Raw genomic sequence first — 15,341 nt, 5'->3', positions numbered from 1 at the left:
GGAGGGAAAAGGAAAGCTGGTAATTGGGAACGATATGCCGTGGGGTTGGCAACCAATGTCACAAAACAATCTGTGTATTAATTGTTTAATCAGAAACTGGTTTGCTCTGTAAAGCTTCATCTAAAGTACGATGAAAAAAGGCGGGGGGGGGGGGAGAAAAGATTATTCCTGCATTATACGAAAAACCATTGCTGTGGATTCGATTCTGACTCATAGGAACCCTACAGGACAGAGTAGAACTGTCCCCATAGGGTTTCCAAGGAGCAGCTGGTGGATTCGAACTGCCAATCTTTTGGTGAGCAGCCGAGTGCTTCACCACTGTGCCACAAGGGCTCCTCCTGTGCTATAATGTCCAAGAAAACCGTATGGAACAGTTCTACTCTTTTAACACATGGGGTCACCATGAGTCAGTATTGACTTGATGGCAACAAGCTTAGTTGGTTTTTTTGTTTTTTAAATAAAGTCACAATTTTTCCATGAAGGTTTTCAGTAATAAAACCAAAATTATTTTTGAAGGTTTAGTACCATTTCAAGTTTATTCTTGCATCCCCGAGATTCTTTCAAGGTTGGTAATTATTTGGTTTTGTATTCATTTTCACACTTGGCTATTGTTTTGCACTCAAGACGTGTCTTAAGAGCACCTGATGGGTGAATGTGCACGCACATTTTGAAGCCTGTAGGTTCACACCTGTGTGCCCTCAGAGAAGACTCGCTCCAGGGACCCTCACCACTTCTGGGCCACCAGGAGCGCGCCAACACGCTGAGGGCTGGGGACTCTAGGAGGCGCTCAGGCGGGGCGCGAAGAGACACCGGCCTGGGCCTGGGTTTGGTTTGGGTTTGACCACTGAAGGGGATTGGACTTGGCCAACCAGGAATAACTGTGGAGGGTGATTCGGCCTTCCCGTCCGCGATCCCCTATGGACCCAGTTGTTGGTCGCAGGGCTTCAAAGTGGTTTTGCCCGGTTCGGTCAGGCCCGAGGAAGTGTCCCTGAAAGAAATTTGAATTTTTTTAAATTAGCGTGAACTGGAAAGATAGCTGGAACGGGAAAAATTACAGGTCTGAACCCTTCTAGAAACTTATTAACTTCTCTCTTGGACAACAAGGGCAGCGCATCCATTGCATAGCAACCACATCTCTTGCCCTGGATTTTGAGCACAGTCTCAAGCCATGTTGCCCTGTTCATAGATGGCGGCGCCCCGCTCAGAGATGGCGGCGCCCCGCTCAAAGATGGCGGCTAACGGTGCTGCTTTGAATGTCGCTCAATCCTGCCAGTAACCCAATCTCACGCATCAGGCTCCTGAAAGGGCTCACGACGCCTCTTCCAAGTCTCCCATTCCAGGGCTTCGATGTGTGATTTTTCCCATTCCCCGTACAAAGCCGAATCTGCCAAATGGTAAAACTTTGGGTCTCTTCCTGTTTCCCTTTGTCAGCCAGGACTGAGCCGGTTTGCACCAGTTGGAAGCCCGGGTTGGCGGCTCTGCCTGCAGAGGCTTTTAAGTTGCATTCCGGCGTTTTGGGCTGGGCCGGGCTAAACGGGGCGGGGTAGACAGGGCGCCCGACACCCACGTGGCCCCGAATGTCACATGTGCCTGCAGAAAACGTTTCTAAATCCCCTCCCAGAGTGGGAATCAAGGCAGGATCCTGGGCCAGCCAGGAACGCCTGGGGTGGGGACACTGAGCCTGGTTGCAGCCCCTCGTGGGGCCTGGTTAACAAATGTGCTCTTAAATTTTTTTTTTCCTAGTCTCTCTCTAAAGAGAGGGACCATCCAGGAGGCCCAGAGGCCCAAGGAGGGTTCCCCAGCCTAGTTCGGGTCCCATGCGCAGCCCAGTGGCTTGATGCACCTCCCAAATGCCTTACAAAGTCTCCATGCAGAGGAGTTGACCTCCGGAGCTGACCAGGGAAGTCTGGGCAAAAGAGGCCCCAGCCTGTCAACCACCCCTTGTTTGACGTGGATTACTACGTGGAAACTCAGGATCTTACTTGGCATTACTCCTATTGGCCAATAAAGGAGAGACCGAGGTGAGAGAACGAAAAGACACCTTTATTTCTTTTTACAAGGAAATGGTGCTTACTGTTGCCAAGGCTACTGGCCAAGGGCGGGCAGGCAGGCTACTTTTTTTTTTTTTAATTGTACTTTAAGTGAAAGTTTATAAATCAAGTCAGTCTCCCATACAAAACCTTGTATACACCTGGCTATATACTTCTAATTGCTCTCCCCCTAATGAGACAGCACACTCCGTCTCTCCACCCTGTGTTTCCGTGCCCATTCAGCCAGCTTCTGTCCTCCTCGGACTTCTCATCTCCCCTCCAGATAGAAGCTGCCCAGATAGTCTCCTGTGTCTTGATCCAAGAAGCCCACTCCTCAGCAGTATCATTTTCTGTCTTGTAGTCCAACCCAATCCCTGTCTGAAGAGTTGGCTTCGAGAATGGTTCTTGTCTTGGCTTAACAGAAGGTCTGGGGACCATGACCTCCCGGGTCCCTCTGGTCTCAGTCAGACCATTAAGTCTGGTCTTTTTACTAGAATTTGGGGTCTGCATCCCACTGCTCTCCTGCTCCCTCAGGGGTTCTCTGTTGTGTTCCCTGTCAGGGCAGCCATTGGCTGTAGCTGGGCAGCATCTAGTTCCGGTCTCAGGCTGATAGTAGTCTTTGATTTCTGTAGCCAATTCTGACTCTTGGGCTCATACTTACTTTGTGTCTTTGATGTTTTTCTTTCTCCTTTGGTCCAGGTGGGTTGACACCAATTGCTGCATCTTAGATGGCCACTCGCTAGCGTTTAAGACCCCAGACAGAGGTAGGCTACTTTTAAAGGGGTTTACAAGTAGGGAGTTCATACATACATATTATGTCAGCAACATTTATAGTGGTACTAGTACTAGGCAGGTGCAATGGGGTTTACATACAACCTCCAAGCAAAAGCAGGATTCAAATGCAAAGCTGGGGGGGGTGGGGGGAGGTGCAAAGGAAAGGACTTTTCAATACAACACTGTGGGGGAGGAGGCCAGCTAAAGAATACAGCAGTGTGGGGGTCCTGTCTCCTAAGAACCTCTGGTGGCAGGATTGGACTGAGTCATGCTTGACCCTCACTTTGGGCCTGGTTGTTGCACATGTGCCCGTTTACAAGGTATTCAAGTTCCCCCCCAAATGGGGGGACAGCTTCCTGGGCTGGACGAGGAAGCCTGTGGAGGGTGCCAGGGACCCAGATGCTATCCCTTGTGAGCCCTGGGCATTGGGAACACCTCTGAAAAGTTTATGTCCTTCTGTAGTGGCCGAGACCAGCAGAGGCAGCTGTGAAGGCTCAAGGTCAGTGCCGTGAGCCTGTTCATTGTCCAGCATGCAACATGGCCTAACAAACACTCCTGAAAATGTTTCTAAGTCTCAATCCCGTGGCAGGGACCAGCATGGGCCAGCCTGGGAGGTTCAGGGAGGCTGCCCACACCATTCTGTGGTCCCACATAGGGCCTGGGTATGGCAGGTATCCCTGAATAATGTTGACAAGTCCAAATCCTAGTCTGGGACCAGCCCAGGCCAGACGAGGAGCCCAGGAGAAGGTGCCCTGGTTCCGGCCACAGTCCTTGTGGACCCACTTGTAGGACGAACCTCCCAAAACTGTTTCAGCGGGGAGCATAGGCCTTGGCCGGCAAGAAAGGCCTGGCCGTGGTGAAACCATGTCACTGACTGTGCCTGCCTGCCAATTTTTCTCTCTATCCAAAGGAGAGAACCAGCCTGAACCAGCCAACGGTGTCTGGGGAGTGTGTCCTGCCCAGGTCATGGCCCCAGAAGGGGCTTAGACTCAATAAGCATCTTCCCAAAACATTTCTAAGTCACCTTCTGGTAGTGGAGGCCAGCCTTGGTCAGAGAGGCCCCAGGAGGGCATCACCAGGCAGGGTCTTGATTCCATAGTTGTTAAAAGGCCTCCCCCCGAAAGTTTACTAAGCCCCGTCCAGAGGCCAGGACCAGTCGGAGTAGAACAGGGCAGCCTAAGTAGGTTGCCCCGGCCTAGCCTTGGTGCTATGTGGGGCCTATTTGATGGGTGCACCTCTTGAAAATATTTCCAAGTCTCCTTCCGGATGGGAGAACTGCGTAGTAGCCATGGAGGAGGTGCAGGGAGGCCGTGTCCCTCACTGGATCTAGTCATAGGAGGAGCCCCTAAAGTATTTGTAAGTCCCCCTTCACTGGTATGGACAGGCCAGAGCCAGCCAGGGAGGCCTAGGGCCGGTGGTCTGGTCTTAGAAGGCACCCACCAAAAATGTTTCTAATCTCCTCCAGTGGTGTGGACCAGACTGGGTGGGCCAGTGTGGCTTGAGGAGTGTGAGCAGTCCTCAGCCAACTCCCTCTTGGGCCCTGGTCACTGTATTCTTTCACTCTGAGAGGGGACACAGACCAGGCCAGGAGGGAAGCTGGGTGTGGGGGAACCAGGCCTGGTGTTGGTCCTGCTTGGGTGGCAGATTTTAAGACTCCTAACAGAAAAGTTTTCTGAGTCCTTCTCACTAGCCTGGGACTGGTCCAAGCCAGAGAGGAACGATCGTGGAGGAACCCCCTAGCCTGCCCATGGCCCTGTGTGGGACCAGATTGAGGATGTGGCTCTCAATGTTTTCTAAGCCCCCCTCCCACCTTAGGGGGAGCAGACCCAGGCCAACCAGGGAGGCCTGGAAAGATGCCCCAGGTGCACCCAATGAGCCGCTTAGGGCCTGGGCATTGGACGGACTTCCGGAAGACACTTCTAAGTTCCCCTGTGAAGGCCAGGCCTAGCCTGGCCAGCCATGGAGGCCACGGTCCTGCTTTGGGCCGTGTCTGGAGGTGCTCCCTGAGAAGGTGCCTAAGCCCCCTGCTTGGTGGGGTCTGGTCAGGTGCTGGGCACAGCCGCGTCTGAGTTTGTATCGGTTGTCACACGTGCCTCTTGAAAAAGTTTTCCAATCCCCCTCTGGAGAAGGCCACGGGCCTGGGCTGAGTAGAACACCTTAGGAGGGCTCTCCAGTCCTGCCACTGCCCCCGTGGGGCGCAGTTTCTGGATGTGACACTTACAAAATTTTTGTCTCCCTCTAGAGGAAAATACCAGTAGGAGCCCTGGTGGCACAGTGGTTAAGCATTTGGCTGCTAACCACAAGGTCAGCAGTTCAAATCCCCCAGCCACTGCTTAGAAATACTACTCTGTCCTGTGGGGTTGCTGTGAGTCGGAAGCAACTTGATGGCAATGGGTTTGGTTTTTTTGCTTGTTTATATAGGATCATAGCGAGTTCTTAACCACTACATCACCAGGGCTCCATGACCCTATATAGGATCATATATATATTTTGTTGTTGTTGAGTGCTGTCGAGTTGGTTCTGACTCATAGTGACCCTATAGGACAGAGTAGAACCATCCCATAGGGTTATCAAGGAGTGGCTAGTGGATTCAAACTGCTGACCTTTTGGTTAGCAGGCAAACTCTTAAGCACTGCGCCACCAGGGCTCCGTATATATGTATAGGGTCACATTAGCTAATGGGGTCCACATGTGACCACGGCTGAGACCAGACCATTCCCCGCACCCCCCCGGGCCTCTCCGAATGACTTAAAAAAAAAAAAAAACCAAACCTGTTGAGGAGTTGATTCCAACTCTCTCTATATATTATCGTATACATATATATATATATATAGCTCCAACAATGGGCAAAAGCTTAACAATGATTGTGGGCATGGTTCAGGAACAGCAGTGTTTTGTTCTGTTGTAGGTAGGGTCTCTATGAGTCACAACGGACCGGAGCGCAGCTAACAACAACAATATGTGGCCGTATATATGTATATAAAACCACATATATACATGTGAGTATAAACTCATTGCCATGGAGTTGATTCCTACTCCTAGCGACCCTATAGGACACAGTAGATCTGCCCCATGCGATTTCCAAGGAGCGCCTGGTGGATTCGAACTGCTGACGTTTGGGTTAGCAGCCTTGGCTCTCAACCCAAATGATACTTAGGTTTCCATACATGTGACTATATATAGTCGGAATCGGGTTTGGGTTTGAGGGGGGAGTCATCCCGAGAGGCCCAGGAGGGGGCTCTGGTCCTAGCCACAATCACACGTGGACCCCATAAGCTGATGTGTCTCCTGAAAGTGTTTCTAGGTCTCCCTCCAGAGTGGCTAGGGACGCCCCTGCAGGGCCATCTCCCGTGGGGCTTGGTAACCACCCTTGATTTCCAAAAACGTTTAAGTCCTCCTCCAGATGGGGAGACTGATGGTGATGGCCAGGGAGGGCCGTGGAGGGCGCCCCCACAGCCTCACGTGAGTCCTGGTCATCAGGGGCACCTTCCAGAAGTGCTGTCTGTGTCCCCCGCCCAGGACAGAGGCGTCCTAGACCAGCCTGTCACCCCCGACTGCTGTGGGTGGGTGCTCGTGCCCTGAGACGCCGACCGACCGGGCGGCCTCTGCGGTCCACGTCGGTCCAGGTTGTGCCGGTTGTTGGGCGCCACGTGGCGGCCACCTTTGTGTCGTCCCAGGTGCTCTGGCGGCCAAGATGTGGGGAGGGCTTTGGCCGCGAGGGATGGCAGTGAGGAAACCCTGGTGGCCTAGTGGTTAAGTGCTAAGGCTGCTACCCAAGAGGTCGGCAGTTCGAATCCGCCTTGGAGACTCTATGGGGGCAGTTCTACTCTGTCCTTAGGGTCGCTATGAGTCGGAATCAACTCGACGGCAGTGGGTTGGGTTTGGTTTGGTTTGATGGCAGTGATGCTGCCCAAGAGGGAGTCCCTTGAGAGGTCACTGCAGCTAGAGGGGAGAGCCGGCATCTGGGAATTGAGTGGCTGGCAGGAGGTCCCCTCTGCCCATAGGCAAGACTAACCACAGGCAAGATTAAGATTTACGACATATAGGAAAATCACAATCACGATCACAAAGTGGTGGACAACCACACAGTACTGGGAATCACAGCCTAACCAAGTTGACACATATTGTTTGGGGACACAGTCAAATCCATGACAACCTCCTTTTGACAACTAGGAGCCCTGGTGGCACAACGGTTAAGAGTTCGGCTGCTAACCGAAAGGTCAGCAGTTCAAAGCTGCTCCTTGGAAACCCTATGGGGCAGTTCTACTCTGTCCTACAGTGTTGCTATGAGTTGGAATCATCTCGATGGCAAAAGATTTTTTTTTTTAAACTAATATCTTCTCTTCTAAATTATTACCAATAATTAACCTGTTGTCAGTTGCCATTGAGCTGTCTCCGACTCCTGGGGACCTTACTTGGAATGCAATGAAACCTTGCTGGGTCTTGTGTCATCACGATTTATCTATGGATATGTTTGAGTCCTGTTAGTCAACATTCTTTTCTGATTCATAGGGTTTTCATTGGCTAATTTTCAAAATGCCTCTGCAGGCCTTTCTTCCCAGCCTGTCATAGTCTGGAAGCTCTGCTAAAAGCAATTCACTATGGGTGGCCCTGCTGGTATTTGAAATACCCAGAGACATAGCGTCCAGCATCACAGCGACATGCAAGCCACCACAGAATAACAAACCAATACACCGACAACAACCTGTTGCCATGGAGTAGATCACCATGACTTTATATCATGGTTCCAGTGGGTAGGTTTGAACTGTAAACCTTTACATTAGCAAGTGAGCATGAACTGTTTGCCCTACTCAGGATCCTTTTTTGAATATCAATCCTTTATCATATATGTGTTTGGGAAAGATTATGTGCTAGGTTTTGGCGTGTCTTCATTCTCTTAACACTGTGTTTTGTAGAGCAGAAGTTTTTCCTTTTCAAAAAACCATTTTGTTGTAAATACGTAGGTAATAAAACATTTTTTAATTTTAACCAAGTCCAATTTATGTGTTTCCATCATGGATAGTACTTTATGTTGTGTCTAAAAAATCGTCCCCAAACCTGGAGATCACCTAGGTTTTGTTTTAGGTTGTCTTCTTGGAGTTTTATAGTTTTACATTGGCATTTAGGTTTTTGATCCATTTTGAGTTGATGTTTGTAAAAGGTGTAAGATCTCCATCTGGATTCCCTTGTTTTACTAGAGGATGTACAAGTGTTCTAGCACATTTATTGAAAAGGCTAGTCTTCCTCCTTTCAATTGCTTTTGGTACTTATTCAAAGATCAGAAGACTCTATTTGTGTCTATTTCTGAGCTCTCTCTTCTGTTCCATTTATCTATTTGCCTTTTCTTTTGCTAATGACAGTGTCTTGCAAAATTCAATCATGCAACCTCCGGCATTGTTTCTGTCACCCAGGCCATATTTTCCAACTACCGATTCTTCTTTGTTTCCAACTTTCTCATTCCAGGCAACCAGTAATTATCAATGCATCCTGACTGCACGTTTGATCAAGTTGAGAATACAGAAATCGATAAAAATCTTCAATTTCTTCACCTTAGTGGTTGGTGCATAAATTTGAATTATAGAATCAGTCTCTGAAGAAGGACATCCTGCTTGGTGAAGTAGAGGGTGAGCAAAAAAGAGGAAGACCCTGAACGAGATGGAATGACAGAGCTGCTGTAACAATGGGATCAAGCATAACGATGATTGTGGGGATGACACAGGACCAGGCAGCGTTTTGTCCTTTTGTACGTAGGGTTGCTAGGAGTTGGAAATGACTCAGTGGCCCCTGACAACAACTTATAACATTAGACTCTATTTATGTTGGAATGTATGAATTTGTTGAGGGGAGCAGTCACTAATAATTGATGTACAGTTACATCAGGTGTCAACATTTGAGAACTGTGTGGCGATCTGAATTCTTCTGTTTTCTGTCTCATTTGATCTCTTCTATTACCTTTTCCTGTTTCTAAAAAGGACAGATGACAGACAGAACACCTGAGTTTTTGAAAAATAGGTGACTGACATGTAAAAATTCATAATTCTCCAAAATCATTCTTTTTTCTATAGGTGAACCTGTCACCTTCTGACCTCCTAGAGTTCAAGAACGTATGAGCAGCTCAGGGTGTTGGTTTGCCAGTTTGTTTGTTCAGGCCTTAGTGGTCCCATGGGTGTGAAGGGCAAAATGAAAAACCGCCATTCTGCGCTGTTTCCCACTTGTTAATACTTTTAACCCTGCCTTCACCCTTTGCTTTATGTTTTGTTGAATGTCTGGTGGGTCTTATGGAAGGAAGTGTAATTGTTTTATCACAAGGAAGTGATGGTCTGCATGAGAGTATTTCTCTAAGTTCTGCTATGTTTTCTGTTTTAGACCATAAAGAGGAACGAGACTGCAGTGGGCTGCAGTGAAACTGTGGAGAGATTATTTCTGTTTCTTGAAAGTATATGAGACAGGATGCAATCAGTGAGGAAGTGAATGTAGTTAGTGAAGGGAAGAGACTGCTGACTACCCAAAGATAAACCTTGGTACAACGCAGAGCTTTGTGTCAAATCCCTTGGAATTCTTAGTTCCCCATGGCTGTCAGCCGTACCCTTCATTCTTGAACACATTGGAGTACATGGTACCTTGCTGATCCATGATGTATGGAATGTTTTAGGACTCAGTGGTCATTGAGGACGTGGCTGTGGTCTTTAGCCAGGAAGAGTGGGCGTTGCTGGATGTTGCTGAGAGGAAACTCTACAGAGATGTGATGATGGAAACCTTCAGAAACCTGACCTCAGTAGGTAAGAAGGGCATCTTTTCTTTTTTTATTTCTTTCTTTAGCAAATAAAAATATTTGACTCATTGACTTCACTCCAGAATTTGGGCTGAGGAATGGGAATAAATTGTTAACTAAATCAAGTGTGGTCCCTTGGTCTATGGACCCGACATATCCTGAATTCCCTGTAAAGCTCTTTATGTACTAAGGTGAGTTTTCATTTCTCCTGTGATTAAAAGCCCTGAGGCTTTCTAAGTGTTGTAAGTGTAAGCATTGGCTTCAGGGTCACTATGGGACATTGAGATGTAGGTGGTTTCGGACCTTGTAGAGAGTTTTACAGTATTTATTACAAGTTGAACATGATTATTTTGCTGTATATAAAGTCAGACCCGTCTATCATCAGAGATCCTGAAGAGGAAAGTATTGTCTCAGTGTCGAGGAAATGCTCATTGCTCTTCACTGTCTTCCCTTATGATGTGCATTTCTCCATTAGCACCATGTGAGCTATACCCATTTGATTTCTCAGAGAAAAAAGGAAAGATCTGAGTACAGTGAGGATAGGCCCCATCCAGGGCCCGTGTGTCAGGAAGCACCAGGAAAGCAAGAATTTTTGGAAAGACCAGCCGTATATGAATGGAATTACATTTCAATTAGTCAGCCAGAAAAATTCTCTTTTGAGTTGTGGACACTACTTCACAGATACCCGAACTTACTTTTCTGACCTTAGCAGTCCTGTCAGAACTATGGTCATAGAGAGACTTTTCTTCTTTAATGTTACATTGCGCATTGTGTCCAATATTTTTGTTTTCAGCTCTCGTAACTGCACCTATTTATGTCACCATCACTCTCAATCCTCATGGAATTATTCCCTAGTAAATTGTTCTTTAACCATTGCGAACATGCTGCAACAGTGAAATGTGGCTAAGTCTTTCTTTGCTCATGGCAGCCTTTTTCCCCACTGACTCCTTTCTTTTTTCTTTCATATTGTGAACCTCAACTTGAATATTTGGGTTAGTCTCCCAAAACCTTATCGGTGGAGAAAAGTTATCCATATCCAGTGAATGTACAATGATGCGATACATTAAGAATAATCCCCGGATGTCCACGTTAGGAGAAATCTGCATGTGGCATGGCAATATAGGTCACTCTGAAAACCAGGGGAGACATTTGAGGTGAGTGTCATTCAAACAAGAGAAAACAGCGCCTCAGGAGAAAGACCAAAAGTGTCCTGACATTAAGGTATAGACAGAGATGTTTACGCAGGTGCATTAGCACTTTCAGCCGGTTTGTGAATGTTCAGTACTTGCCAGCATAAACGAGGGGCAGCGTATGCATTGCGTAGAAACCAGATGTATTCCCTGTTAGATTTTGACTGGAGTAGGAAACAATCAGCAGTGCCCTGCTTAAGGATGGAGGCTATTTGCGCTACATTGAATATGTGTCACTCTCCACAGTCTTGCCAATAATCCAATTTCCTGCATCAGGCCCCTGAGACTTTTGGGATCCATGTGGGAGAGTGTATTATTGGCGGGACATTGGAACGTGATACACATTCAGAGTGACACACCTGGCTGCCATCTTGGAGTGGGGCACTGCTGTTTTTCTCCTACTCGTGTGAAAATTGAACAGGCAACTGATTTTGTTTCTGTGCAAAGTATATGCTGCCTTTGTTTATGTAGACAATTCCTAAACTGTTACAAACCATTTTGAAATCTTGAAATGTACTAATATGTACAGATTCTCCTCAGTTTTGACTGTCTCTTTACCCAGCATTTTGCATATTTGACAATGGTAAAGAAGTCTACTATCCGACTATTTTGAGCATTGAAGATGGACATTTGGCAGTAATGAATGCTGAGATGCAAGGCATAAGTATTGCTGGCTGTGATGGTTAAGATTATGTGTCAGAGTGACTGGGCCACGATTCTCACTGGTCTGTTAGCTAGGTAATGATGTAATTTGGCAGTTACATAATGATGTTGTCATCCTTTATTTTCTCATCTAACGTCATCTTCCATTTTCACATAATGCCAAAATTGCATAACAACCTGGTGTTTTGAACTTAGTCATGTTGATAAATGAGGAGAAGGTGTACACATACAGGTGTCTATGTATATGAACATAGATGGGAAAGTATGCATTTTGGGAGTTTTCATAATATAGCATATTCAAATAGATGAGTGAGATACAGGGTATTTGAAACATATTTCGTTTGGACACAATTATCAGAAAGCCTCATATTTTAGAAATTCAGTGACAGTAATAGTCGTGTCTCTGCTAGATGATTTAACCTAGGAAACCTGAGATAAGTCAGGCAAAAACCAAGCACCTTCACTATGTTTGGTAACGGTGAAATGGGAACACATTTATTTCCAACACCATGCACCCTATTTTTTAACAGCAGTCATACAGTAGAGAACCTCCATGAAAGTAATGAGTGCACTCAGTCTTGGAAAATCTTCAGCTGGATTCCAGATCTTACTGTGCTCCAAAGAAACCCTCCAGAAGTAAACTCTTTTGAATACTCTGAGTGTGTTAAGATCTTCATGGATCACTCACCATATAACCATCATTTCAGATCTTCCACCAGATGCAGTGCCTCTCAGTGTAAGGAATGTGGAGAATCCTGCAGCTGTTCCTCTCACCTAACTACTCCTTTGAGAGTTCCTCATGGAAAGAAACCCGAGAAATGTAAGGTACTTGGGAAGGACTTAATTTGTATGCCAACCCTTAAGAGTCCTGTGACAACACTCACTGGTGAGAAATGTTGTGAATGTAACAAATGTGGGAAAGGTTTCTGTAGTTTGTCATCACTTTGGACATGTGTGAGTGGTCATAAACATGCGTGTAAAGAATATTGTGAAATCTATAGTCGTTCATCCCTCATTTTACCTAAAAAATGTCCTGACAGAGATAAGCATTATGAATGTGAAGAATGTGGGAAAGCCTTTATTCATTGCTCCCATCTCACTTCATATACAAGAGCTCACAGTGGAGAGAGGCCTCATGAATGTAAGGAATGTGGGAAAGCCTTTATTCGTTCCTCCGACCTCACTTCACATAAAAGAACTCACAGTGGAGAGAAACCTTATGAATGTAAGGAATGTGGGAAAGCCTTTAGTAGTTCCTCCAACCTCAGTAAACATAAAAGAACTCAGAGTGGAGAGAAACCTTATGAATGTACGGAATGTGGGAAAGCCTTTACTTGTCGCTCATCGCTTCGTGAACATAAAAGAGCTCACCGTGGAGAGAAACCTCATGAATGTAAGGAATGTGGGAAAGCCTTTCTTCATTCCTCCAGCCTCACTTCACATAAAATAACTCACAGTGGAGAGAAACCTTATGAATGTACGGAATGTGGGAAAGCCTTTACTCGTCGCTCATCCCTTAATAAACATAAAAGAACTCACAGTGGAGAGAAACCTTATGAATGTAAGGAATGTGGGAAAGCCTTTATTTTTTCCTTCCAGCTCGCTTCACATACAAGAGCTCACAGTGGAGAGAGGCCTCATGAATGTAAGGAATGTGGGAAAGCCTTTATTCATCGCTCCGACCTCACTAAACATAAAAGAACTCACAGTGGAGAGAAACCTTATGAATGTACGCAATGTGGGAAAGCCTTTAGTTGTTCCTCCTACCTCACTGCGCATAAAAGAACTCACAGTGGAGAGAAACCTTATGAATGCACAGAATGTGGGAAAGCCTTTACTTGTCGCCCATCCCTTCGTAAACATAAAAGAGCTCACAATGGAGAGAAACCTTATGAATGTAAGGAATGTGGGAAAGCCTTTCTTCGTTCCTCCAGCCTCACTTTACATAAGAGAAATCACAGTGGAGAGAAACCTTATGAATGTAAGGAATGTGGGAAAGCCTTTATTTTTTCCTCCCAGTTCGCTTCACATAAAAGAGCTCACAGTGGAGAGAGGCCTCATGAATGTAAGGAATGTGGGAAAGCCTTTATTCGTTCCTCCAACCTCACTAAACATAAAAGAACTCATAGTGGAGAGAAACCTTATGAATGTACACAATGTGGGAAAGCCTTTAGTTTTTCCTCAGCCCTCAGTAGGCATAAAAATATTCACCATGGAGTGAGGCGTTATGAATGTACGGAATGTGGGAAACCCTTTCATTATTCCTCAGTCCTCAGTGTACATAAAAGAACTCACAGTGGAGAGAGGCGTTACAAATGTAAGGACTGTGGGAAAGCCTTTGTTCATTGCTCCAATCTCACTTCACATAAGAGAACTCACAGTGGAGAGAAACCTTACGAATGTACGCATTGTGGGAGAGCCTTTGTTCATTCCTCCCACCTCACTTCACATAAGAGAACTCACAGTGGAGAGAAACCTTATGAATGTAAGGAATGTGGGAAAGCCTTTATTTTTTCCTCCCAGCTCGCTTCACATACAAGAGCTCACAGTGGAGAGAGGCCTCATGAATGTAAGGAATGTGGGAAAGCCTTTATTCGTTCCTCTGGCCTCACTAAACATAAAAGAACTCACAGTGGAGAGAAACCTTATGAATGTACGCAATGTGGGAAAGCCTTTCGTTTTTCCTCAGCCCTCACTAGGCATAAAAATACTCACCATGGAATGAGGCCTTATGAATGTACGGAATGTGGGAAAGTCTTTCGTTATTCCTCAGTCCTCAATGTACATAAAAGAACTCACAGTGGAGAGAGGTGTTACAAATGTAAGGACTGTGGGAAAGCCTTTGTTCATTGCTCCAATGTCACTTCACATAAGAGAACTCACAGTGGAGAGAAACCTTACGAATATACGCATTGTGGGAGAGCCTTTGTTCATTCCTCCCACCTCACTTCACATAAGAGAACTCACAGTGGACAGAAACCTTACAAATGTACGCATTTTGGGAAAGCTTTGTTATGCAACCCTCTATAAGCATGAAAGAACTCACAACGGAGTGAGGCCTTATGAATGTACGGAATGTGGGAAAGCCTTTATTCATTCCTCCTGCCTCACTTCACATAAAAGGACTCACAGTGGAGAGTAACCTTATTCATGTACGGAATGTGGGAAAGCCTTTCTTTCCTCCAAACTCAATTCACATAAAAGAACTCACAGTGGAGAGAAACCTTATGAATGTATGGAATGTGGGAAAGCCTTTACTTGACACTCATCCCTTAATAAACATAAAAGAACTCACAGTGGAGAGAAACATTATGAATGTAAGGAATGTGGGAAAGCCTTTATTCGTTCCTCCCAGCTTGTTTCACATAAAAGAACTCACAGTGGACAGAACTCTTATGAATGTACGGAATGTGGGAAAGCCTTTATTCACTCCTCCAGCCTCACCTCGCATATAAGAACTCACAGTGGAGAGAGGCCTTATGAGTGTAAGGAGTGTGGGAAAGCGTTTTTTCAGAACTCGAACCTCACTAAGCATGTCAGAATTCACCATGGAGAAAGGCTCTATAAACATAAACAATGTGGAAAGCCTTTAGTTGTTCCTCAGACCCCACTTTACATATAAGAACTCACAGAGAGTTGATTATTCTTATGTCAAAAGTGGGATGTTTTGTCCTTACTGTTATGATTTTGATAAAGTTCTGAAAGTCAGCAATGAAAGACGAAAGTTTCTTGGTAAGTAAGAAATCAATACTAACTGAAAAGAGCGGATCATTAAGAGTAATTTATGCCTTTGGGAGAAATGATAGTTTCATTGTAATTGTGGGACTGTCCTCATCGGTGTTTGTTACTTTCTTAGTCCAAGCTAAACTTCACCTTTCTGAAAGTCGTTGCTATTACAAATGAGGCTTCAGG

The 15,341-nt window shown here is 45.9% G+C and overlaps 1 protein-coding gene across 1 annotated transcript in view; it reads left to right on the top strand.

Moving 5' to 3' along the window:
• LOC126068551 (zinc finger protein 91-like) overlaps nucleotides 1–15,133 on the top strand; it is a 146,171-nt gene extending 131,038 nt beyond the window's left edge. The window contains 3 exon segments of the mRNA XM_049871212.1: nucleotides 10,775–12,981; nucleotides 13,402–14,443; nucleotides 14,445–15,133. Coding sequence (XP_049727169.1) covers nucleotides 11,895–12,981; nucleotides 13,402–14,443; nucleotides 14,445–15,051 — 2,736 coding nt within the window. The 5' untranslated portion in view covers nucleotides 10,775–11,894 and the 3' untranslated portion in view covers nucleotides 15,052–15,133.
• Nucleotides 15,134–15,341: the final 208 nt, after the last annotated feature.

The sequence above is a fragment of the Elephas maximus genome, chromosome X (assembly GCF_024166365.1).
Source record: "Elephas maximus indicus isolate mEleMax1 chromosome X, mEleMax1 primary haplotype, whole genome shotgun sequence".
In the NCBI taxonomy this organism is placed as follows: Eukaryota; Metazoa; Chordata; class Mammalia; order Proboscidea; family Elephantidae; genus Elephas; species Elephas maximus.
This window is presented reverse-complemented; position numbering and strand designations above follow the sequence as displayed.